Source organism: Halichoeres trimaculatus, unplaced genomic scaffold (genome assembly GCF_033239565.1).
Source record: "Halichoeres trimaculatus isolate MK-OKI-2021-1 unplaced genomic scaffold, fHalTri1.1 fHalTri1_scaffold_9, whole genome shotgun sequence".
Lineage (NCBI taxonomy): Eukaryota > Metazoa > Chordata > Actinopteri > Labriformes > Labridae > Halichoeres > Halichoeres trimaculatus.
Window position 1 is genome coordinate 16,892,773 of NW_027437188.1, and position 26,914 is coordinate 16,919,686.

A 26,914-nucleotide genomic window follows, 5' to 3' on the forward strand; every position below is an offset into this window, starting at 1 on the left:
TCCCAGCATAATTTATCGAGGAGCTGTCTTTTCCTTGCTTTTTTTTTGTTGCCTCACACTGACAATGTGAAAGTAAACACGCTGCTCTGAATATTTAGATTTTACTTCCTGTTATTCACCAGGGTCTGATCCAGAAGCATGTGTCTCTAACAGAGGAATAATAGTGGCTACAGTACTAAAGGTTCTCAAGGAAGAGGAAACACAGCAGTGCTCCAGGAACATGTGGCTTATTTTAAGATGTGACCGCTTGTGCTATGTTATGGTGGGATAAATGTGTCTTTTATTGAAACAATGTTTAACTAAGCAGCAATAAAATGTTGAATTCTACATTTACTACACAATTGTAATAGGAGGATAAAGTCCCTGAAAAAAAATCCATACTCTACCCTCTAGTGGATGTTGGTAGGTACTGCATTATCAATAATGCCCCAAACCAAAATTACTTCATTATGCACAAAGGATGAAGTAGAAAATATTGTAAAAAAAGTTGTAAATTTATTGCAAATATTTTAGCATTAAAACATAATGTACAATATGCATTACCTTAATTGGTAAATAGAAGAAGTATTCTAAACTTAGTCGCTGAAATAACTGCAATAAAACTTTTTCTATTTCCTAGAACAAACCTCCAAAAGGCTTAAAATTCTCAAAAGCTGAATAGAGTTGCAAAAAATAAACTTATTTTACTGTTCCAAAAATAACTTCCAACTGAGGAGCAATCAATTGCCTCCAAACATAAGGTCAGCACCACCTCTTTCAGAACTTACAGTAGACTACTCTTGCCGATTATTCAGCACATTGCAATGGTTCTTAAAAGTGTGTTTTTCAGGTAAGTGCACAGCTGGTTCATCAGGTCTTTATTCTGACCCTCAACCCAGTGCAGCTCGATCATCACGTCACTCTCATCAGGGATGACATTCAGCGTACACTTAAACAGGAAGTGTTCCACTGCAGCAGGGCTCAGAGATGGCTTGCAGGGCGGCTCGCACACTGCAGAAGATGCTTCTTTTAACCCTGCCTCCTGTCCTGCTCCTGAGCATGGAGAAGACTCCATGTCCACATCCCTACCTGATACACTTTCTGAAACTTCTTTTTGTCCCCCAGCAGGGTCCAGGGGTGCATCTTTGCTAGTCTCATCTGCACAGGCACTGTTGTCCTGATCCTTTTCTTCCTGTGTGGAGTGTGTGGAGAGACACTCTTTTTGAGTTGCTGGAGTTGTGGTGGGTGCAGCTGAGACCACGGTGACTTGAGAGCTGGGTCCAGCAGACTGAGGTGCCCTGGGAAGCTCTCGCAGCTGTCGCGCACCTTCACGTCGTTTCTGACGGATGTGGATCCATGTGTTCTCCACGGCGGTTAGAAAGAGGCTCTGCTCCTGTTTACTGCAGGGGACACGTTTGTGCAGCACCTGCAGAGACACACAACAACCAGACAAATGATGTAATCCTGGATAGTTAGGATATTGTCAACAGTGTTACTGCGCCCAGGAAATTAGGAGGCGTTGAAGCACCTGTGATTTGTAACTTCTGAGGCTAAATTTAAAGTGTTAATGTTCTACTGTACACATATTTCAGCCACATCCATCCCATGAATAATCACTGAGTAAAATTTATACTCCAAAATAGAGTCCCTTCCTTCCTTTCCTTAATCTTTTATCAAAATGTTCTTTTGTGATTCCTGTTAAGTGGGCCCTATACAGAAGGAAAACTGACCAATGTTTGTATCTAAAGAGATGCAAAACACCTTTAAGGACTCAAGAGAGCTGACTGAAGTGTTGGTGAAGTGTTCCCTCTTATCAGCTGTTAAAACTCAGTGAGTCCTCAAAGCTCACCTTTAGGTCAGTGAGAGTTTTCTCCAGCAGAACTGTAACACACTCCACAGAGCTGCGAGCAGTGCAGCCTAAAGCTGAGGCCTTTGTCCTGAGCTCCTTCAGTCCCTGCTCTGGTAGAGTGAACGACAGCGGCTTCTTTGCCTTCTCCAGTTTGCGCTTCTTACTGGGAGGAGACTGAAGACAAACAAGAGATCAAAGGAAAAAAGTAAGACCCAGACTGTAACAGAGTACTCTGGAAATGTCAAATATACAGAACAAGAATCAAACAGGTTCATAAGGTGAAGCTGAGCAAAGACACAAAGAGGGGTCAGAAAGAGGAACCATGGGTCTGTGTGGCTGAAGTCAACAATACAGGACTGCACTGTGGTGACACTGATAACATAGAGTACAGCTTCACCCTGAAATATGCATGAAAATATTGACTTGGTATACATTTGAAATGACAATAGAAAGATAAAATGTATTCTAGCTGGAGGAAGACATTTCATACTTTACATACTTACTCTATGTTTTTTCTATTGGTTTAACATTCTAGACCTTTCGTAGCTTTTTGTAGCTTGAGGACATTTGTCTTCTCCGTTGTCTGCCCTGATTATTCTGTTTCTTCCATGTGTTTTTGATTTAAATGATAAACTGATATAGTCAAAATCATGTATCTATAAAACTCAGAAACCTAAAATGCTGGTTTGAGCTTTTCCAAATATGACACAGGGTTCACTTTAAAGGCAAGACATGACATCAGTCTGTAAATAACCATACCAAAGTGTGAGACAACACTGCCACCAGAGGGCAGTAAAGTACTGCTGTACATGTTTAGTTGTAGTACAGGATTACTTCTGTCTGAAAGAAAGTCCTCCTGAAAAAGTCCCTTGTACCACCCATACAGTCAGCTGTGTCCAATGTATCTGGGAAAATTCAGAACCACAAATGAGATTCAAAGTACAGCTTGTTTGGACCTTGGTTAAAGAAAAAAGTATGTGCTGTCATACCATGTGGCATTCATGTGTTAAAATGAGGTGGAAAACCAGTCAAACCAAGGGGAGCGAACCCTGCAACATGTAGGAATTCAAGACCTGACACTAAAATCTTGGATCAAGACGCTACAGAACCACACCCTTCCAGTCCCAGGCCACACCAAAGATGGGTCAAGCTGTTCAGGCAGAAGGAAGGGAATCATGTTTGTATAACGTTGGTTGGTCCAATTTTGAGATGGCTGTATACTAACAAAAGATGCACCAATTATCCAACCATGACATGATAACCTTGGTCAGGAACCTGCTATTTAATCCATAATACCAGAATAAGACCGACTAGTAACTGTTTTAGACTTGATTTACTGTCTGACATTGTCTTTGTGAGTGCAGGCAACAGGAAATGCTAAGAACTTCAAAACATCATTAATCAGCCTAGTTAACTGGTCAATCTCTAGTGAAGTGGGTGTGGTCACACACAAAAAACTAGAGTGCTTTGTAGTTGCAGTTATGTCATTCTCTGCTATTCTCAGAGCATGAACAGTTCGTAGGAACCTTAAGTGTCTGTTTCCAGTCATTACCATTGGATGTATAAAGTGTAGCATATAAATCACACACCACAAGATGGCACTCATAGCACGTGCACTCTGCTTGAATGTTCAGTGAATTAAACACCCGTCTTTATTTCTAATCCTCTCTAATGTCACAGTGTGATGGCAGTGGAGGTTGTTGCTGAACTGCGTCTGAATGCTACAGATGCTCTGCAGCGTTTGTCCCCTTTGCATCTGCTGCAGCCAACACGTCCAACCTGCAGTTCGCAAAGTCACTGCAGAGTGTGTGTGAGTGTGTGTGTGTGTGGGGGGGCAGCGGGGGACTGCAGCCTGCACTGTGCTGTGACGGAACAGACAGCATGGCCGACTGACCTACAAACAGCAGAGGGAAGGAGCTCAACATGACCTTCACACTGCTGCACTCCCTTAAGACAAGTTTTTTCACTCCATCGTTGAAGTGCATCAGAAAACTCTGAATTTGTTTAAGCTTAAGATTTTATGACTCATTAATAAACATCTTTTCTTCTTTTGCTTTATCTTAACAGAGAGCTACCCCTTCACTCCCAATAAGAGCTTCCTCTGTTTTTATCATGCAAAGATTTTTGTTTAAAACATTAGTCCCTTAAGATGCATGTTCAAAGGAGATGGACATATTTAATTAATGGGTTTACAATAGACACGGCTTGTCTGGCTGCTTGTTAGAGCTTCTTTTCAGCTCTTATTGTTCCTCACAGACGTCTCTCCCCCTTTCTCCTCCTCGCTCTGCCAGCCCTGCAGCTCATTGTACGAGCAGAGGAAATCAATAAAAATCCATCAAGCCAAACCTCTGTTTGTATGCAGCATCCTTGACACAGATTTGAGCACAACCACATCAGTGTAAAAACACACAAACTCACAGTCAGAATACACAGACACAAACTAGGACCAACAGACAAAGAGCTTTAAGACCACATGTACTCATTTGTACACACACACATATATATATACACACCTCTCCACTGAGCGACATCCACTCCTGACTCTGCAGCTCTTTCACTCCATTATTAATCCCATTTACACACTTTCATTCAGGAGCATACTCACACACACACACACACACACACACACACACACACACACACACACACACACACACACAGGTACACACACAATATGGGTAAATGACAACCTCAAAATAAAAGCCTTAACCTCGTTTTGAAAGCGAGCTGTGGTTAAAGTCTGATAAGAGCTGCTCTTTCTGGATATGTCATCCAATCTCACACACACACACACACACACACACACACACACACACACACACACACACACACACACACACACACACACACACACACACACACACACACACACACACACACACACACACACACACACAGTAACAAAAAAATAAGGAAACAAAATACTGCAGATTTCGCCCCCAGGCAAACACTGTAAACCATACTCCTGAGTCCCAGAGCCCATGCACAGGCTCCTGAACTCAGGACCTTTGCTGACCCCCCTCCTGCCAGAGGCCTGTATGAGCAACAACAACAGCAGCAGCAGTAGCCGCTCACCCTGGGGCTCAGATAAAACCTGCCCGTCTCCAGCCTCTATCCTATCATCGTGTCCTTTTATTCTGTCTGCATCTGCTCTTACCCCCATGTCCACAGTCTGCATCTTTGTGGATGTTTATCTTTGCTTCCTTTCTCTGCAGTTTTACAAAAACCTGGGCCCTACATTACCCATCATGCAACTGGCAGCATGTTAATTTCTCTGAAAGGTTAAAGAGCATGAGCCTCATTCAGAGATATCTTTATAAGATTGTTCTTAAAAGTGTGAGAAGTGCTCGGAAAACTCTTGGCCCCTGGTTAAAAGGTGAAGCGTTGTTCACACCAGTGTTGTCAAATCCTTCATCGCCATGGCCTTGTGAGTTTAAAGCTGATGCCATTTTTTTGATTAGCACAGCTAAGTGTCCCCTCAGTGTCCATATAAGGACATGGGACAGCAGGGCTGTGTGTACACGCATGACACACAAAAGTGAAAGAAGAAGTTGTGTAAAAAAAGAACCTTTTCTTTCAAATTTCTCTGAACTCCAAATGTGAGAGGATCTTTGGTTGCTCTTTGGTTCAGGTTGAGGTGCTGCTAAATATTAAGCAACAGTCTGATTTATTCAAAAAAAGGCTTCATTTAAACAGATGAGTAGTGCATTAATGGGTTTTATGGACTACATATAATAAAAGTAAATATTACATAATAATAATAATAAAAATAAATAAGACTTAGCCTACCCCATATCACAAATTTTTAATAATGTACTCTTTAATGGTATATTATATTCTAAGACTGGTTCAAACAGAGCAGCAGATGGGTGAAGATGTAGTTTAAGGTATTGGCAGTAATTGTAGTATGAAGGCTGACCTGGTGATGTGAAGGTTTAGTAGGTCACAGCTGCATGCGTGCCACATATGATAAAGGCTATATGTAACTTTAATGAGCACATACATGCACATATACGCACACACACGTGCAGTATACATCAGACATGAATGAAGTGACATGCAAACAGGCAGAATGAGGAAGTCAACCATGCGCTGAATTACATATGTAGGAACTTCTGTCATGTACACACACACACACACACACACACACACACACACACACACACACACACACACACACACACACACACACACACACACACACACACACACACACACACGCACACACACACACACACACGCTTCAGGGGTCTGCCCTGTAATGATGGTGAGTGTAAATGATGGTGGATGTGCGTGAAAGTGGAGGAGGAGGAGGGCTGCAGGAGGAAATGTAGGCCAATCATTCTGCTCAACTGCTCTCATGCTGAAAAGGCCAAAACAGGGAGTCCAACAAAATAGTCAGCCATCACCTCGCAGCCTCCTAACAGCCTCACTCTATTTTTCATCCCATCCTCACTCCTGCATTGCTCCCAGTCCTTCTCTTTTTTTTCTTTACACTCTCTCTGTTTTCTATTTACATCCAACCCTTTAACTGACCAGACCAGACAATGGTTTAGTGTTGTGTTGCTGCAGTCCTGGTCCTGGTAACTGTTGCCTGGATACTGCATTTTAAAAATCACATCAACACCTCCCCAGAGGGAGAAATAAATGCTCCTAATGGAAAAAGGCTGGAGGGAGAGAGGAGAAAGTCTGCTGAGGTTTTACGTAATTGAGGAGGGGTTTTGGAAACATTCAGCAGCTAGTGTCAGAGTTTCAGAGAGTAAAATGACCATCTGTGTAAAAAAAAAAAAAAAAAGCCTTATCTTAGAACTTACAACAGTACTGAATGTCTCAAAAGCATCAAATCAATTCAAGCAGTGCCACTAAAGATGACCACAAGACAATCTCTTGAGTTTGAAGAGACAAACTCACCGGAACAATCACATCATCGTAGAAACTCCAGGCGAGGGCCCAGCGCATGGTCCTGCCCTGACAGAACTCTGTGTGCGTCACTTTAGGCACCTGAGGAAAAGCAGAGCATTACAATCAATCCATTGTGGTCCACAGTCAATTTTCCTTCTTCTACCAGTGTTTGGTATTAGAGACTTGTTTATGTCTTGAACATATCTGAAAAACTTAACTATTAATAAGGAAACTAACAGAATATTTCTGTGTTAAACCTTTGACTTCTTCTAATATATTTTGGGTAACCCTGACAAAAAAAATCCAGTTTAAAAAAAGCCAATACCAGAGTAAAAAAAAAAAACTAAACTCCATCATTTGAACACTTTTATGACAGCTGGAGCTACAACAGTGGCTGTCTGCTTTGAGAGTAGCAGTGTTTTGATTATATTTGTAAAGTATATCAACAAATGTAAAGTGGCTGCATAAAATAAACTCTCCACAATCTAAATAAAAACCGAGACACTCTCCTCCTCTGTGGATTTAGGTTCAGTGAGCTTTACAACATTTCTCATTGTAAGTGAGAAAACAACCATCTTTGGTGTGAAGAACACACACATGTGGTGTGAAAACCCTTGTGCAAACAGGGCACTCTAATCGGCTGCTTCAGTAAAAAGAGGGTCACAAAGATAAAAGGTCAAAGGTTGAAGAGCTCTGTATCAGAACCATTCACATTTACTAAATTAGAAAACACAAAGAGAGATGAGAGGACACCAGAGAGCGGATCGAGTAATGGGTGATAAAAGCATTAGCATATTAACTAGGCCAGGTTTCTGTTTACACACTTTAAAATGAGGGAACAGTCTCTTCTCTGGACCTACGCCAAGCCTGCACTCACCCTGATGAGCAGCGACAGCACCCTGAAACCTCTGGAGGAGGCTTGAGGGATATGGCTGAGGACCAGAGGCTTGCAGCAGTCTGGAGTCACGCGCCCGGTTATTAGTTAGGCTAATGATGCTAATGCATGTTAGCTACAGAATGCTGTGAGATCCAGTCATGCACTGCTAACAGGAATCAGCTCAGTCAAGGCCCGTTTATGATGCAGCTCAGCTGGCGTATTAAAAATGCTGATGTGTTGGATTTTTTTTTTTTAAGGGGGGAGGGATTCAGTAGCCTCCCAACTGAGCACTGGTTTGAGTGGAGGAGAAAAATTGTTTTAACAAGCTCTTAACTAACCCTTCAGAGAACAGCGCTTGTACAAACCATGATCAAAAGCAGTGATGCAGGTGTGGATGAGCTGCCTTCATCTGTACTCACCCCTTGCTTCCGCAGCTCCTCTTTCAAGGGTGTTAAGCTGCATTTCTTCCCCAGCATGCAGCTGTACCACCTGCAGGATTGACAGATTCATATTAACCAGCTGTGTGTCACTGTGTTAGCTTAGCAGCTAATGGCCAAGCCCAAACTGCCAAGCAGAGATCAAAAGACAGAGGTGAGCTTTAGGGAGCAGCACGAAGCAAAGCACAACATGAGAGGTAGAAAAACATCTGTGTGTGCGTGGTCACAGAGGAGGAAAAACTCTTTTGAAGCTGCCCCTTGGTGGAGGCCTGATCAATAACTACTGCTGTGCAATAAAGAGATAAGGTTGGTTCTGATCAATAAGTGCAGTAGGGTCCAGCCAAGGGGAGCCGGAGGAAAAACATCAAATATGGAGTCAGTCTGACATGAGGTCTAGTTTTATATACTGTATCAGGTTATCATAGTTTTCACTCACTGACATCAAGTCATCCAGTGATAAAGGCTTTGATCAAATGATTGATGATGATTATGGTTTAAAAAGAATATGCACAGTGATGGGAAGAAAATGTGGGGCATCCCTGAAATTTTACATAATCTCAAATATCATGAAATATTTATGGAAAGAACTTTTTGGTGTTTCAAAAAGTGTGGCTACAACTAGAAAAACACAAAATGTTTTTTTGTTTATTGCTTACAAGCACAAAATTAACAACACACAACAAAGGATGTGTTCAAAACTGAACAGACATAAATAAACCATCACTCCATCAAATTAATATTTAGTAGTCCTGCCAGTGGCACGCAGCAGAGCTCTAATCCTGACTGGCATGTTCCCCATGAGCCTTTCACATGGTTGAGGTGTAATCTTGTCCCATTCTTAAATCTTCTGAGTTCTTTGGTTTACCCTTTGAAACAGACCTTTTGATAAATTACCAAACAGTTTTAATGGGGCTCATGTCCAGGGATCCTACCAGCCACTTTAAGACCTTGACACTGTCCCCCTGCAACCAAGTTCTACTGGCCCTGGATGTGTGGCAATGGCCATTATCTTGTTGAAACATCCAGTTTGGACCTTGATGGAACAGAGCATCTCCAGAAAGGAGCAGATACTTGGCAGAGTTTAATGTGCCATGAAAGACAGTGAGATGAGTAACAGCAGCAGCACTCATGCATCCCTGAACCATGCCACCTGCCTCCACCATGCTGCCAGTAGGTACTGTTCACAGTGGAGATTTGTCTGGCTCCTGCAATGTCATTTTGCAGTTTTCCCTAGATATGCTGATCAGGATGCGGTCATTTCTAGCGCCCAGATCTTGGTTTGTCTTCAAAGCCATTTTGTTGGTCAGTATTTGTGCAGAGTAGCGGTAGAATGGCTGCATCTGCACTTCCTGGCTATCAGACGGCAGCTGTACCCTTCCTGGTGGAGAATCTGTATCTTCAGGTGTGTTTCCTGTGTTAGGTTCTTTGTTTTGGCCATTTTCGTCTCTTGAGAACTTTCAAATGTGCTGGCTCTATATAGTCATGAAGCACTACAACATAAATTATCTTTTCAGTGAATCACTGGAACCAAAATGACCAATACTCAAAATTTCTGTTTTATTTTTAAGGAACCAATCAATTTCAAGTTTTTGATGGATTTATTTTATGATTGTTTATTATTTTGGCTGTGACTGTAATAAAAAAAACTGCACTTAAAGACCCAAGAGTGATTCTTAATGCAACATTTTGGAAATGCATGGGGTGTCTGAAAACTTTTTTTTTTCCACCACTGTACTGTTTTCCAATCAAAAAATACACATGAACTCTTTTGAATCCCCTGTAAAGAACTGTGAAATAATCAATAACACAAAAAAACCTTAAAACTTTAGATAAAACAAAAAATCTCAGAAAGTTGCTTAGGAACTTGATTGACTCAAGCAGTCATAAAAATTTAAAGACTAAAACTAGGGACAGGCGAGTACCGATACCAGTTATTGGTATTGATACCAGCCTTTTTTCAAGGTATCAGTACTCGTGAAGGCTGCAGATACCAGCCGCTGATACTCTAGGCAAAATAATCTTTCGTCGAGCAAGTACTCCTTGCCACTAGTTGCTGCTAATTGCTGTGGTTTGACACCATGGCAAATGTGTGCCAGGTCCTTTCCAGACCATGTGAATGAACTAGGGAGGGTTAACAGTTTTATTTTGCACTTTAGTTTACTGTAAAAAAAATTAAACTCTGATAGTTGTTAGTTTTATTTTGCACTTTATATCAAAAAAAAAAATCAAAACTCAGAGAGAGTTGTTTGTGTTTTATTTGGACTTGGCAGAGTGACTGTGCTGTCTTTGATCAAAATGATCTGTTGCTGTTAATCAAAATTTTATGTTTCAAAATTACTGGTAGTATCGGTACTCAGTATCAGTGTGTACTCAAGCGGGAGTACTCATACTGGTATTGGTCTGTATGGAAAGAGGTATCGAACACCCCTAAAACTTAGTCTGTTCAATAAAAGGTAGAGTGGTTAGTTAATTAATCAGATTAGGGTTGTAGCCTCAGTTCATGTTTTTTTTAAATCAGGTCTCAATCAAAATCACATCATCATAAAGCAATTAAAAATCAATGTCAGGCTCCTACAAAAGAGGTCAAACATAAGAAGGTCGTCCACACCCACCAGACAGGAATTAATAGTATAAGAGAACAGTGAAGCAGATAACTCAACGGCTCACTGAGTGGTTTTACACCAGAACCCTCAGAAAACACTGATCTAAATGTAAAACCACATAAAGCTCCAGATACAGCTCCGTGGATGAAATCACATCTTGATATCTGTTTATAACAATGATAAATGGATGATGACTTGTGATGATGATGTTGATGAGGATGATGATAGAAAGGTATAAAGATGCCCAGAGGGAAAGGGGGCGTGGAGCACAGCATGTCAGCCTCAGTTGTCACTATGAAATATTAAACAGCTCTAATATTCACAGATGTTCCCCACTTTTTGTCACAGTGGGGAGGAAAACCAGAAGCAGCCCCCCTTCTCCACCCAGGGCTTTTCAAACAGACTGAAGTGTGCAGCTGCATTAGCATCCATATTCACCCTCCACTATCACTTTACATGTTGGAGCATGGCGGTATGATGATTACAATCTTGTAGCCAGAGGTGATAATTTTCATATCAATGCCGGGGTAAATGAGAAGTATTACCTCATTTCTAGCCTGATGTTGGAGATGTGGATACGCTTTATCCTGGAAACTAATGTGGCTTACCCCCTCTTGACAGTAATTACACCGCAGTGGAAAATAGGGGAAGAGGAGCACAGTGGGGCGGTGTGGGGCATCTAAAGTGAGCCTGGCAGTGTTTCCATGGACACCTGGTGGCTCTGGTGTCCCTGCATGCTTCTGGGAGTGACAGCTAGCTCCGGTTGGTTGGCCTGAGCCTCAAACCTGTTTAATAAGACTCTGCTCGACTTTGCTGCACAAGTGTAACACAGAACCATGCAAGAGCAGGCAGGTGTCGAGATCAGATCCCTCTCAGGGCTGCTCGTCTTTCCGCTGACGAACTGCGCCAACACACAATCACACACTGTCCTCTGCAGGAGGGGGCAGAGCAGGTGTGGCATGTCTAATCAGTTTTAATAGCAGCACTCTGCAGCTCTCTTATCCGTGTCCCACTCGGCTGCTCCACTGACAGCCCTGTTAACTTGGGAAGGTAAATGTGACGGCCACTGGAGACACCCCCACCCTCCAACACACACACCCAAACACAGCTGTTCCCTGAGGGCTCCCCAATACAGTACAGGCTGAGTGTTTGCCAAAGTCATTAAACCAACTCTGGATGACAGCTCCATCAAAGTGCAGCGACCCATCTGCACGCTTCCCCTCGTGGATTCTGCTCCTCATGGCTGCAGCCATTTAAACCCCTCAAAGCCCCTGAAAACGGCAGCACGCTTTTTCATCCACCTGCTTATCTAAACCCAATAAGATATTCTGACTGTGATTTGACGTGATAAATCTTAGGTTAGGGTTTAAACATATTTCATTAAGGTCCAAGTCTTTCTCTCACCGCAAGCGTTTCTTGAGCTGCAGACTGTCATGAATGATCCTCTTGACAAACTCCAGCTCACCACCCTCAGCCATGATCTCCGTGACCCCGCCTGTGTTCACCGAGCTGGGAGGAGGTCGACGGGAGTTCCTGGAGTTAACCCCCTGGAGAGAAGCAACAAGACAAACAGAGATTAAGATGAAATCCTATTAGTGGATCTGTTACTATCATGTAAACAAATAATGTTTGGTGACAGGTTCACTCTGAGCAGTCAACAAGTTGTGTTTCTGCTCAAAGGCAACTTCTCACATCCAAAAGAGACTAGAATCTGTGTGTTGGATCAGGACATAATAAAACCTAATGGTTAATAAAACACAGGGAAGCTGTTACCTTTGCTTCCAGCTGGTTGGCAAAAAAAGGAGGGTTGCACATGCAGAAGTCATAAACGATTTCTGTCTCTTCTTTCAAGGCATCCATCAGCAAAGTCTTCTGAGGGACTTTGACAACTATGAAAGTGGAAAGGCGAGGATGTGTGTTAGAAGGTTGATGTTTATCACGAGTGGTACAGATATTATTTGACAGTCAAGATACAGACTTGATGAAACAAATATAATTCGACATGTGGCACACGAACGACACAGGAGTTTTTTGTTTAGCAGACACAGAAGGGTTTCAGTGGACAACAAGACCAAATTTACCTCTTTCTGGGCTTAAGATTATTTAAGTAAATCTGAGACGACTTGGTTCATGTGAAGACAGATAAAAGGAAATCTTAAGATGCATGAAAAACAGGTTCTTTGGTTAGAGCCTTGGATGGTATTTGAGATAATTTTTAAGGTAACCTTTTCCAATTGCTAGTTAGGCACATTATTCACATGTCCATGTGTCTGTCATAAGCCCCCACTGGGTGTTTACTTCTTGTGCTCCTGAATCAGCCAAACACAATGTGAAATCACACACTGGGAATATTATTTATGATCTTTATGAGATCAATATGAAAGTTCAAAAGCATGGTGATGGTAAAGCTGCATTGTGATGCTGTTACAGACTCGGGTTCAAAAAGGCTAGTATCTGGTGGTTATCTTGTGTCTACAAACCAGCCAATCAGAATCAGGGATGGGTACCGAATTAGGTACTTTTATAGGACCCTACTGAATTCCATCTGTAGTACAGATTCACGTATAATAAAACAATACCATGTTTCGGTACCTAAACGCACCCTTGTGACTGTGGGAGAGAATGTGATTTTCCATGGACTTGAACGCAGCATTGCAAAGTTACATACTGAAGAATACATAGAAGAGTTCAATTGAAAAACGCTGAGATTTTAAAATTAAACAAATTAATATTTCTTACAAAATAAACACAGACAAAAGTTGGTATTGTGAAGAACTGATAACAAATGCCAGATACCAGGCATTGGAACTGTATAGTTTTAAATGTGAATGGTACCCATCCCAAGTCAGAATATGCCATTGGAGCAATGTTTTCATAGACATTCATCTAAAATTCCTGGTACCATGTAGTGCTGCAAATATTAATAAATCATTACATGATCAACTGTATTTTTTTAATCTAATACATGAATTGTAGAAGTTAGAAGATTGTGAAAGGTATGATGAAATTAAAATAGTTCGATTTAACTGAGGATGGCTACCTTCGCTTGGTTTGGGAAAAAAGCAGACACCACTACTTATTTTCTCATTTGGGAAAAAATAAAGAATTTTTTCTTTTTACTTGACCATTTCTTTATTTTCTAAACCCAGCACTTTGGTTAAGAACCCAATAAATACTTATTTTATAGGCCTTTCATTAGACACCAAGCTCCACAGTGAGTGCTCCACACTTACCTTTTATCAGGTCAGACAGGTTGTTCTGCTCCACGTTTTTTGTGGCGTAATCAAAACAGATGTCGTCCACCTCTGTGGCGAGGAAGTACCAGCTGTTCATTGTTGCGCCCAGCAAGGGGTAGATACAGGACGCACCAGTGCCTGATGAAAAACACACACACAACATTAGCTCTCATGAGGATACGTGTGTTGACAGAGATGATAAATGTTTTTGCCTTTATTGCACAGTATGGAAATGGGAAATTGACAACCCACTGCACCTCCTGAGCCACACCTCAGGAACTGAAAAGAGGATTGCTCCAGAACGTGAGGTGGTGTGTTTCTGCTGAATTATCTTGAACTCAGCGGCCATAATGGACAAACACAGTCAGTTTCTGCAGCTTTTATCAAATTATTTACACATGACGAGCTGCATGATTCAGTGCAGACACGGACAAAGGTGGCACTGGTTCATAGGAGAAGCACTCAGAGGTGATCCATCAAGAAGCAGACAGCTTCAATCTGCTTACAGAGAGACTCAGGGTCACCAATCAGTGGCCCATGACCCTTTAAAGGATCCACGCACATATGCTGCAACACAATCACAGCAACAAAGACAGTTACTTCTCTGACAGACAAGAACCACCAACGCGTTGTGACACGTGGGCTGGGATTTGGGTGCAAAATGATGGGTACACTGGGGATAACTGAGCTCATGTGCACCAGCTGGAAGCAACACCTGACATTTTGTTTACTGTGCCGAGCTGCTGGCAGCCACAGCAGGAATAAACAGGAGCAGTGGGTCCTAAACTCTTAATGAGGGAAAAACACTCAAACTCTCACGATCATTTTTGCATTTTAAACTTCATCCATCTCTCACTTTTTTTTTTTTTTTTTTACCTCATTTCCATCTAAACCTGTGCTGATCTAAATTCAGCTGCCTCTTGCGATCATTATCCCCCAAAACAGCATCTCTCTTCATTCAGATGAGCCATAACCACCAGATTAGTGCTGCTGGTAACGGCTGTAGTGTTTGATTTTTGCAGTTAGTTAGATCCTTGAAAACTGATGTGAAAGAAAAAAAAGACAATACCTTGGCTGCATTTTGCAGCTTTGCTTTACAATCATGGCAGCAATTTTGCCAAAATTAAAACTGAAAGAAATTAAGGGGTAATTTTCAGAAAAGATGTACGAAAATGACACCTCTTAGCCAGAGGAGATTGGGTTAACTCCAGAGAAGATTTCGGGGAAAAGGACTGAAAATCCCCAAAATCCTCTGGTTTTGCATAACATGAAAAAACCCTGATATGTCAATGTTTTTACCTATGTCGATGCCCCTACGTGGCTGCTTCTGGCCATCAATGAGGTCCTCTACCCAGTGGATGTAGTTGAGGCGGAGGGGGACAGTAGGAATGAGGCGCTCCAGAGGGATCTGGATGGTCAGACCAAAGTCCTCCTTCAGCAGGGTGCAGGTCAGTGCTCGCACTGCTTCTGGCTCTTTGAAATTCACACTGCAACAGATACAAACAGAGTGAATTCATTTGTGACATTTTAATCAACCAGTAAAAATAAGATAGGTGGATAATGTGTGATCAGCACCTTGATCCAATCCTTTTAATGAAATTCTTAACTGTTTAACTGTTCATGTGTTGTGTGATTTTGGGGGGCTTTTACGATGTATTTCCTTCTTCAGTATTTTTCTTTTTTTCATATTTTTTTCAAAACTGACCTTTGTTTGCCTTTGTTCAATAAAAAGGTTTGAAAACAGGTGTCAATGTCTTGGTAGGGAGGTATTAAATTGTACCTTGAATTTGATGTAGAAGACAGAAAGTGGGATGGTATTTTAGTTCTCATATCCTTCTTAGTCCACAGAGGATTGTGTTTACCAGCAGGTTCAAGAAATAATTTCACCTTTCAAATTTCTTCTCTATCCAGCTGTCTGGTCTCATTTCAAAGAAATTAAATACGGTAAAGCCATATTTAGTTCGCAAAGCTATATGAAACAAGAACTCTCTTGAATTCCAAATGTTGAAACCTGCTGATCCTCTCACTTTTACCAATGAGGCGCCATGACAGCAATTTAACCAACTCTCTGAATGCAGCTCTTCATTAACCCTCTGCTGCCCTCTGCACTGAGCCCCATTAATTCAGATTACACGGACACACACATGTACATGCGTGCACACTCACACACATACATGTGTGAACACTCACACAACACAACAGAGAGATAAGCAGCCCATAAATCCAAACTATCCCTTGGTAATGACAATGAAATTCTAATTTATAACATTGCACAGACCTCGCACATTTCACTCCCGGTTCTCAGTCCCACATGTTCGTCTTTCTCATCTTCTTCTCGACATGTTTAATGATTTCAGCTGTCACACAGGCAGGCACAAGTGTGGCAGAAAAAAATGAGTGGGCGAGATAGGTATAATTAAAGCTTTGCTGAGCGCTTTCACACCTTGGCAGATGTAATTAGAGACATGTTGGTGATGGCAGCGTCTGGCACCTTGCTGGTTTGGTGCAAGTATACCAATCAGAAAAACAAAACGTGAAAATATCTGCTGCTGGTGCAGATGGAGATTTAACCCTTTGAGACACGGAAAACATCTGAGTGCTAGGCTCACTTTACAAACTGTACTGAGAATATGCTCAGTCGCATTTAGGAGGTAAGTTTAACACGGATGTAAAAGCAACTCAGAGAAGTAGGTAAGGAGGCCTGGTGCAGCAATATCCCATATTGTCAATAAGAAGCTTTGCTACACATCATTCCTGATAACCACGGCCAAGGAGGCTATATTTTTGTGAACCACACAACTCAAAAAGTAACACGGATCTTGATGAAATTTTCAGGAAATGATCAAAATGGGATAGGGAAGAACTGATTAAATTTTGGAGGTGTTCTGGATCACAATCTGGATCCAAGATTTTTTAAAAAGATTCTTTATCATTGTGAGATAGGGCCGTCTCTTTTTTTTCCTTTATTTATTTAGAATCATATATTAACAAGCATTTATATATACCATTAATTTGTAATTTAACAACAGAATGATTCTTGACTTCATGTTTTCATAAATGTGTGCAAAGGAAAATTAAATAAATAAGTAAAAATAAATCTAAAAGAAAATAAACAAGAAAAAAAGAAACAGAAAAAGAATTAAAGAAAATAGAAAGAAAATATATATATATATATATATATATATATATATATATATATATATATATATATATATATATATATATATACACACAAATTCATGAACTTATACACTAATAGACACATATGTATATGCATGCATACACACGTATATATGACAAAGAAAATCATAGTAGTAGTAGTAGTTTAAAAACTGTTAGACATAAAAAGTGACTAAATTCTGGAGGTAATCCAGATCATCGTCTGGATCCAACATTTTTTGTAAGGATTCTTTTTCATTGTGAGATAGGGCTGCTTTCACCATATGTGTATATAACTCCATGATAAACGGTCGGATTGCTTTGCAAAACAATACAAGACAAGGTCACCATAATTTCTGATGGATGTAAAAGAGTGGTCAAAATTCTGGCAATATTCTTGAAAAAAAGATCCAGAAAATGAAATATGCACTGGGTCATCATAATTTTCAACACTGTCAGGAAACAAATCATCGTACCAACCTGCAACTAACACCAAATTGTAGCAGACAGTCTGCTGAAAGGGAGCATAGCATCAAAGTAGGCCTCAAGTGTTGCATGACAATCACAATATGCTTGGCGGAGGTCTGCGCTCTCTAAACTGCTTTTCTAGTTTCATCCCTTGAGCTGTCAAATAAAAATGCACAAAGATCCTGCAACAAAGCAGGTGAATCTAATTCTTTTTTTGACTCTAAAGTAACACTTCCCCTCCACTTTGCTGAGGTGTTTCTGGTCATTGACCTCTTCATTTAGGCCTGATAACAGAGAGGAAAATCTCTCCAGCAGCCGGTGTGAGACAGATACAAATGAGGAGTGATTTACCTGTAGAGTCTGACATCGATCTTACCTACCTTCTCCTCAGCTAATGAACATATTAGGTTAATGGTCCAGTTTAATCAGCTGCTGAGGAGAGACTGACCTCTCAGAGAAACACCTGGCTGCTCTGAGGACGTACATCACTGCTGCATCAGATGAAGGAAATCTGCCTTTTAAACATGTACTGAGCTTTGGGGGAGAAGCAGGCTAATGAGGGAGAAGTGACACATCAGCATTACTCTCATTTCCAAAAAAAGTCTACCTCTCTCATCTGGACTTTAGATATTCTGCCTGCTTTCATTTCTCCTCAGAGGCATCATTAGATAACGATCAATATTCAGAGAGGGAGGCTGTTCAGGCCAGCCCTCTATTTTTAGTCTATGGTGTGAGTGTGTGTGGTGCAGGCCGATCTCTCCCATCAGCAGCACTGCCAATGCAACATCTCCATGGCAACCCCACCTACTGAACAGACGAAGAGAGCACGCAAATCCGGCCACGCTGGAGCAATGGCTGATGCCAGACTGAACGTGAGCGTGCCCGCAATTTTACGCCTCTGCTGCCACGTAGGTGCAACGCTGCGTGCTTATGAGTACGACGTGTAAGATGGGAAACCGTGTGGGACAAACCTGGGTGAAAAAAAAAAAGTTGGGATGGGGCTAAAATGACTGTACTGATCTAACGGTTGATTCCAGTTTACGCACAGATTGAAGCTGCCACCAGGTGAGTGAACAGAGGAGAAACTCAGCAGGTTAAGAGATGAAAGTGCTGCAGGGGCAGAAAACTCTTCAGCGGCGTGGAGAGGCAGCATCATTAGGCCAGAGAGGAGTTTACTGCTGAGACTAACAGCTCGCTCTCACCTCCATGCTACATGATCAGCATGAAAGCACACACACTCACACACTCTCACACACATGGGCTCTTTTAATCTGCATCCACAGAGAGGTGACCTTCAAGCTCCATCTACTTCACCGTGAGAGTGCTGGGAAATATTTAGTGCTGATCTGCTTCTGCTCCTTTTGAGTCAGGTGTTTCCTATTTTCACTTGAACTTTTCAAAAAGAGCAGAATGAGCACATCACTTCAGCTGTAACATGAATGTAAAGTCCCAGGGACATTAGAAACAGCAGTGTGCTGCCTGACAGAGATGCTGATGAGTGTAAAAAAAAAAAAAAAAACAATGGCTGATTTATAATCCCCAGCAACAATGGCTGAGTTAATTGTTTTTTAGTGTTGTGCCAAGAACAATCAGGATTCTTAGGAATAGGGCTGAACGATTTTGGGAAATAATCTAATTGCGAATTTTGGACCAATTTTGCGATTGCGATTTTGTTTGGGAGGGGCATTTATCTTCTGCACTATTCACTATACAGAAGCACTAAGTCATTCCATAGCATGACCAACATGACAAATACTGTCAACATATAAACATTTCTTTCCTGCAATTTTTGATTGAAAAAGAAAAAAGGAACACTGTGAAATTTGGCTGACCACCAGTTGTCAGTAAGAGAAACAAGCTATATAGAACAAAGTGAACAAGGCGTATTAAGGAAGAAGATTAGGGCCACTGGGAAAAAATAAATAAATAAAAAATATTTTAAGAAAATTCAGAGTTCTGACTTTAATCTCAGAATTCTGACTTAAATCTTAGAATCCTTACTATTTTCTCATAAAAAAGTAGTTTAAAAAAACGACTTTTTTTGGTCAGTGGCCTAATCCTCTTCCACAGAATTTTGACTTTGATTTTAGAATTTGTACTTTTTTCTTCAAAAACTTAGTAAGGAAAAAAAAATTGGACAATTTTTTTTTTTTGTTAATTTCTTTCTTTTTTCAAGGGCCCTTTTCCTATTCTGTAGGGTATGTCTCTGCCAGCCACAGTCATTCTATTGCAGATCTCTGTACAAGTTACTGCATTTCCTCCAGGTCTGAGTACATTAAACTTTTTTTTTTTAAATTGCAGCCTTTGCGATTTGAAAATTGCATTACATCATATTGCGATGTCAGTTTCAATTCGACTAATTGTTCAGCCCTACTTAGGAATTAGGATTTGATGGATAAAGTGTTAGAAAAGTTGTTGAAATATTTTTTTCTCCAGTCATTTCTATACATAACACTACACATGTAGGTAGTCTTTACCAGACCACTTTGATTATAATACACGTTTGTCTCTTCTCTTCTTATTACCTCCGCCAAGGAGGTTATGTTTTGGGAGGAGTTTGTCTGTCAGTCTTTCTGTTTATTTGTCTGTGAACAACAAAACTCAAAAAGTAATGAACGAATCTTGATGAATTTTTCAGGGAAATGTTCAAAACAGGATAAGGAAGAAGTGATTAAGTTTTAGAGGTGATCCCGATCATCGTCTGGATCCAGGATATTTTTAAAAAGGATTCTTTATCATTGTGAGATAGGGCCATTTTTCACCATATATATATATAACTCCACGATAAATGGCTTTGCAAAACAATACAAGACAAGGTCACTATAGTTTCTGACAGATGTAAAAGTATGATCCAGATCCTGGCAATATTCTGGATACTAAGATCCAGAATATGAAATATGTACTGGGTCATCATAATTTTAAACACCGTCAGGTAAATATTATTGTTCAAACCTGCAACTAACACCAAATTGTAGCAGACAGTCTGCTGAAAGAAAGTATAACATTAAAGTAGGACTAAAGTGTTCTGTGATGATCACAGTATGCTTGGTGGAGGTCTGCGCTCTCTGAGTGCTTTTCTTTTCTGTAGTTCCATTCTGTTATCAAAATATTCTTTTTTAACATTTATTCTTTGAAAAAAAGTTTAATCCATATTAAGCTGAGCTAACTCTTTTCCCCACTGTGGTAGCGAAAATAAATAAGTGACTTCGGTAAAGGTTGCATAAAGACTGAAGAGGGAAAACTACCTCCACTATCTTCATTGAGGACTCACATGTAAAATCTACGATGTCTTTGAAAAACTTAATTTAAATGACCAACAAAAGATTGTGCTTCATCAAAGTTTAGCCAGTTACAAAGCAAAAAGCCAATTAAAGTTCAAAAGTTGGTGTTGGTGTAAACCTCAAGGCACCCCAATACAACAAACTTCATGTTTCAGCCAGGTTTTAAGGATAAAGGGAGTTTTGAGCTGAGGCATCAAGGGAAGGGCAGTCACACAGCACATGACCTTCTAGCTACCACAGATCTTTCAAAATAACATCCCACTAAAGCAGCAAGTCTCCACTCAGATAATAAAACAGGTCTGTATGATAATGGCTCTGCTGAGTGTCCCAGTGAGCGGAGTGCTTCAGACTATTACCGCTATTTGGTGCCAGAGCACAAAATTATTCATCCATTTCTCAGCTATTGCCAAGAACATATTAAATAATATATACTGGTGTGAAAATGTAACATTCCATTAATTACTGGAGTGAAAATTCCCCACAGATGATCATCCATAAAAATAAGACTTCCAAATTAAATTCCACACAGCTGTTGCATTTTTAATACCCACTCACAGCTCCTAATCCCATCCCTCTATCTTCCTGATCTCAACCCCCAGTTCTCCTTCCCTGAAAAATTGAAAGAAACCAACATCCAGACTAGTTTCTTTTTTCTTTTTTAGTCCTCCCTTCAATTCCAATTACATCCGCCAGATTTCCTCTCCTGCTGCAGCCTCTGGTCTGAGCTCAATTCGCTCGCTGCTATCAGTCCTCGCCAATGACGAGCCCAAAATGAAGGGGGACATATCTCCCCCGAGGATTGCGTGAATGTCTCCCCAAGATTAAGCTCATCCCTAACTCACTGCTTAATACTTAAAAAACCCAGTAGATGAATTCATTGGGGAATACAAAAAGCACACTAATCCCTTCACTGATGGAATGACAGACTGATGGGGAAGAGGAGCCAAATTTCTGCTGACAGCAAAAAAAAGCTGGTGGCACATATGAAGTCAAATCCTTTACATACGTTCATATAGGACTCAAAGAGATTGAACAAACTTACCACAGCCTGAATAATTTACTGCTGAAACTTTTGGTGCAGTTATCAGATGACCACTGTGGTCAAAGTTTACACAATGATTTCCCTAATTTCCAAGGATCATTAACCTTGTTGCGAAAAAGCCTCATTTAACGCACACTGAGGCTTTCGTTTGGACAGAGATCATGAGAAGTGTTTAAGGTAAAGTAAAAAGCACAAGAAGATCGCCAAAGTGTGGAACGCACAGGTTAAAGCGGCTGATTCCAACTCTTGGTCAAGCACTTTCAGCTTCTTTCACAGCTACATAGCCAAAGGAAGACAGTTCTGTAGCCGCCCCTATGAATGAATGAATGAATGAATTAATAAGCAAATAAATAAATAAATATTTCTGTTTGCTAGTTCCGTTAGTTATTGGCAAGCATACTGTCATTGGCATGGAGCTCAAAGCAGCACAGTGAAGAGGCTCAGGACAAAAGTATTAAATAGGATGAGATAAATGAACGATACCTACATTTATTTATGTGACACATCATGGATCATGTAACCTTCTTTTCTTTACTCTAAACCAAAAGCCCCTCATTTCTATCTTAACATGATTTCACTGTTTGTTTCATTTCATGTTTTTGATTCTATGCCACAACCAGATTTCCACATTGTATGTCCAGCCCTGAGACTACTAGCCTATTGTTAGTTGTCAGTTTGTTTATCTGACGGACAGACAACAGAGACAAGACAAGCTGATAATTATCACCTGTCATAGAAAACCATCCAGTAGAGTTTCACAGCGTGCTCACACATGACATGATTGACTGGTCATCTCACAGCCGTGAAGACTAAGCCCACACCAGTATGTTCGCCAACACATCACACATAGATGATTGCAGTTTATCTGCATAACACAGACACCGTTACAAGAGGTTCTCCCACACTGAGCAGACAGGCTACTTGTTTCAGGAAAGCCCAAACTGAGAGGGAGGAGAGTGTTTTAGTCCTGACAGACAAAGAGCAGATCACAAATACAAGTCTGATAATAACAGTCAGCTTGTACAAGTAGAGATGGGAATCATTAACAGTTCCATCAAAGAATGGATATCATTAATCTTTTTGCTAATCAATTCCCTTATTAATTCCATTAAATTGACACGGTACAGAAGCGTCAGAATTGTGGCTTAATTCTAATTACACCTACTGCCCAACCTTAAGTGAATGGAAACACCAGCAACTTGCAGAAGCAGTTATCTATACTGGGATGTATGTTTGGCATGTTCCCACAGAAAATCAGACCATTTGCCCACATGCAAAATTTGCTGGAATCCATGAGGGAATCGTTACAAGAATTGGATGGATTAGCAGGATCATTAACAGCATTAGTATTGATGAAATCTTATCAATTCCCATCCCTATGTACAAGCATCATGGCTTGGCCTAATTTGACAAACATTTTCATCAATAAAGAACAATAGCATGAAAATCAAAAGGGAATAATAGGCTGACATGTTTTGCCTAAGACTTGATAGCTTCACAAGAAATAATAACCACCAGCTAATTAATATCGCTTCATCCAAAATGGTAAAGCTTGGCTTTGATGTTTTTCAGTACCAGAGCCAGTAAAGCTTTGTTACTTGACAAGGGTGCTGAACAATGAATAAAAAAATAAACTCTAACCTTTTGCTGACATTACCGCAGCACAAATGATAATGATATTTCATAGGATGCTTTTTAATTACTTCTATCTTTGTATCAATGGTTCTAAGAGGTGGTAGGAAACTACAGATGGGGTGAGTAATCGTGTCTATCCCCTGGTATCTCTTAGTAGTGCTACATCATTTACAGATTTTTCAGAAATTATGTAAACTAGGAAGGAATAAACCTTGAAAGAATAAATGAAACTAAAGGCAGGTTTATGGACAACCCCACAACAAGTAACAAGACTTATTCAAGGCCAACTTGCTGAAAAAAAATGAGGAATTATTTCATCATTATCAAAATTTAGGACATGTGCCTGAGATTGTGTGATTTGCTTTAATGTTGTATTTAATTTCGCTTTTTGAAACTAGTAGTGACATCAATTTATAGCTGGTGTATTTTCCTCTCACAATCTTTATTGTTGTATCTAATTGTTATTAGAGTCTTTACATATATATTTTATTTTATTCTTTTCATTTTTTGTAGTTTTCTGCTGACTCTGTCAATTTCTGCTGTGATCACAACGATTCCCCAGTTTGGGATCAATAAATTAATTCTATTCTACTCTACTCTATTTTATAACTAAATCGGCCGATTGAGGTATTTTTGGAGTCAAAACTTGAATACCTCTAAAATTCAATACCTCATAAAACCCCAATTAAGACTTTTTAATACTTTTTAAGGGCCTTAATTTTCCCAAAATTGATTTATCAACTTATAATACTTTTTAAAGACCCCGCGGACACCCTGAGTCTCCATCTGAAACGCTTTGTTTTGGCTGCTGTCTCCATAAACCCCCTTTGCTCTGATTGGCTAACCCTAAAGGACTGAAAGGGGTACAGCTGTGGGTGGATCTTGGCGTTTGCCCCTCCAACATGTGATGAAGTATTTAGGGTCCTTATGCCACAACCTCATCATTTCACCAAGTCTTGTGAGGATCTTGTGAAAACTTGTGCTATTTTTAGAATGGACCTTTTTGAGCAGTGCACACACAGATTCAGGGATTACCACAACATATGAATATGCAGCTTTCTGAAATCAGAAAGTGATTCATATGAACATCCAGCATTATCAATTTTTATCCATTTTTGAAAATAAAGGAAAGTCTAATTCCCCCCTGCCAATAGAGCTCTTTTGTTGGAAACGTCACCATGGTTAATCACAGCATTATAATTAAAACGATCTTGAGTGAAAAAGTTGTTAGTCACTGTATGTTGTGGAATTTGGATAAGGAACAGGTAGCTGTTTCTCACACCATGACTTCTCTGCAGCATCTCACTCACACACAAACACACACACATGTCCAAACCATGTTCCAGCTCCATAACTCAACGTTTGGAAGTTTGAGTGAAACAGGAGAGGCTGTTAAGACACTTTTTGATTGACACACTCAATCATTCTTAAAATTGGGGGTTCTATTTTTATCTACCACTCACACTTAGTTTGTGAAGTGCGTTTGGCTGAGTAAAATAAGCAGCAAAAAGAGGGTTAAGTTAAAAGAGAAAAAACCTTCAGAAGGTGAGTCCATTAATCATTTTGTGCAGGTTTCGTCATCATCCTGCTGTTGCCAGAAGCTGAATGAGCAGTTAGGATCAGACTGAGTCAGCTGGGGCCCAGGTGGTGCTGAATAGGGTCCTTGGGGCAAGACTTTGATGATTTCTTGTGTTCAATACTTCAGTGCAGTTTACATGATACAGCTGGATGTTTACACTTGAATCTTCATTTTCTTGTACGTATTAATTTGGAAATGCATCAAACAGTATGCCGCTATAAAGTTATTTAAAGACGATTGACTCTACCACTGAGCTACCCAGTGTGAGCTGTTGAGACACTAGAAACACAAACTAATCTCCCTCTCAAGTTGATTGCAACCATTAAACCCAGTTTGATCCGTTCCCGCCCCTTCCCGTATGTTGTCAATATGATGAGCATGAAGGAGTGAGAAGTGTCCTGTGTTCCATACTCTACTTTTTGACCGTTTTGAGTGCACCAGCTGAGGAATCGCTGCATTTTTCCATACTGTCAGTGTGAACGCACCTAAGCACTCCAAATAGTAAGTGTAAGTACAGAGGAACCTGACTTGGGACACAGCCTCAAAGTCAGTCTGATGGTGTAAATAGTAAACTGTTGAAAAAATGAGGTGACATGAAGATGCTTGGTAAGATCAGGGGTTTGGGCAGCATGATCAAATGTCTTTTCACAACAGAATTACCTCAGGATTTCCTGTAACTTGGACGTTTGACAAACTTAAATCTTGAGGGATAATGAAAAAAAAAACATACACTTGAACCAATAAAGGGTCCTTCCCTTTCTTTAAAAGCATGGGCTGAATAATACAAAAGCTCTCAGATACTCACACAGGTTTCCCGGCTAGGCTTGTGTGCACGTGCTGCTGGAAGTCTGGATACTTGGAGGCCAGGTAACCGAAATCAGGTGGTTTGTCTTTGTATCGGTTCCGGGGGTGCATGGACTTGTTAAGGGCCATGACTGAAGTTGAAAACGAAAAATGAAACATGCATAAGCTTATGTGGGCATGTGGTAACAACAAAGATTTATAACTGTCAAGGGAAGGAGAGCAGAACAGGAAAAACTTGATTCCTGTTAATTTACCTTTTAGGTCGAGTTAAAACTTTGCTTAGAAACGTCACAGCTGTCAGTTCTTAGTCTTGTTGTTAATGGTTGAACAGGATAAAAACCCACTCTATCTGACTCTGTTTGGAGCAGTAAGCTAATATGAAGAAATGCGGAGGTCTTTTTTTCCTGCCCTACCTTAACTGCAGTTCCCTTGTTGCGTTGAAGCCTTTCAATGACTTCGTTTCACCATATGAGAGACAAATAACTTGGGGAAAATACTCTCGAGGCTCACGTTGTTCTAACGTCCATGCAGTGCTCTTCCTGGATGCGCTAAACGTCACCATACCACGCACTTACGTGTTGACGTCATCTAGAATGCGGTTCCCATGGAAACGATTTGGTTCCAGGAAAACTGCTTAAGCGCTCTCTAAAAGTATTTATTGTACTGTTTCCAAAGTCATTTAAAATGGTTTAAGCTGTTTATAAACCATAATTTATAGTTCCAACTCCAAGAAATTCATTTTGTTGCCAATGTTATTGGTTGAGGATCTATCGTTTTCCAAGAGAGCATTGTTTTTTTGTCTTCCTAAACTTTTCTCTGCTTAGTTTATAGAGTCACAAGCGTGGTAACTTATAAATCACTTTTATATTATTTTGATTGTATCAAATTATTCATAGTTATATTCCTTTGTTCTTCATTATTTTAAATCCATCGTAGATACCTATATTCAATAATTATGCTTCACACTACTTGGGCAGTGTATCAGAAATCGATAAATCATTTATGTGAGAACTTAAAACATTTTTTTAAAAGACAGAAAGATTTATTAATTGATTTATTAATA

General features: G+C 40.3%; 1 protein-coding gene across 2 annotated transcripts; it reads right to left on the reverse strand.

The window, feature by feature from the left end:
* Positions 1-574: 574 nt before the first annotated feature.
* Positions 575-26,440, reverse strand: mettl16 (methyltransferase 16, N6-methyladenosine). Of its 2 annotated transcripts, none has more exons than XM_074679715.1 (10): positions 26,265-26,440; positions 25,853-25,982; positions 15,183-15,370; positions 13,881-14,021; positions 12,421-12,536; positions 12,052-12,194; positions 8,027-8,096; positions 6,740-6,829; positions 1,829-2,002; positions 575-1,405 (listed from the first exon to the last, which is right to left on the reverse strand). In XM_074679715.1, exons 2-10 carry the CDS (start codon positions 25,978-25,980, stop codon positions 791-793), a joined length of 1,665 nt encoding a protein of 554 aa, XP_074535816.1. In that variant the 5' UTR covers positions 25,981-25,982; positions 26,265-26,440; the 3' UTR covers positions 575-790. The 2 variants fall into 2 exon arrangements, with proteins under 2 accessions (XP_074535816.1, XP_074535815.1); XM_074679714.1 differs by having other exon boundaries at positions 26,106-26,438.
* Between the last annotated feature and the right edge of the window lie 474 nt (positions 26,441-26,914).

Coding starts and splice junctions, on each gene's coding strand:
- mettl16 (XM_074679715.1), bottom strand. CDS start 25,980: ATGGCCCTTAACAAGTCCATGCACCCCCGGAACCGATACAAAGACAAA. Junction 15,371..25,852: donor AGCCTAGCCGGGAAACCTGT/GTGAGTATCTGA, acceptor TATCTGTTGCAG/TGTGAATTTCAAAGAGCCAG. Junction 8,097..12,051: donor CAGCTCAAGAAACGCTTGCG/GTGAGAGAAAGA, acceptor TCAATCCTGCAG/GTGGTACAGCTGCATGCTGG.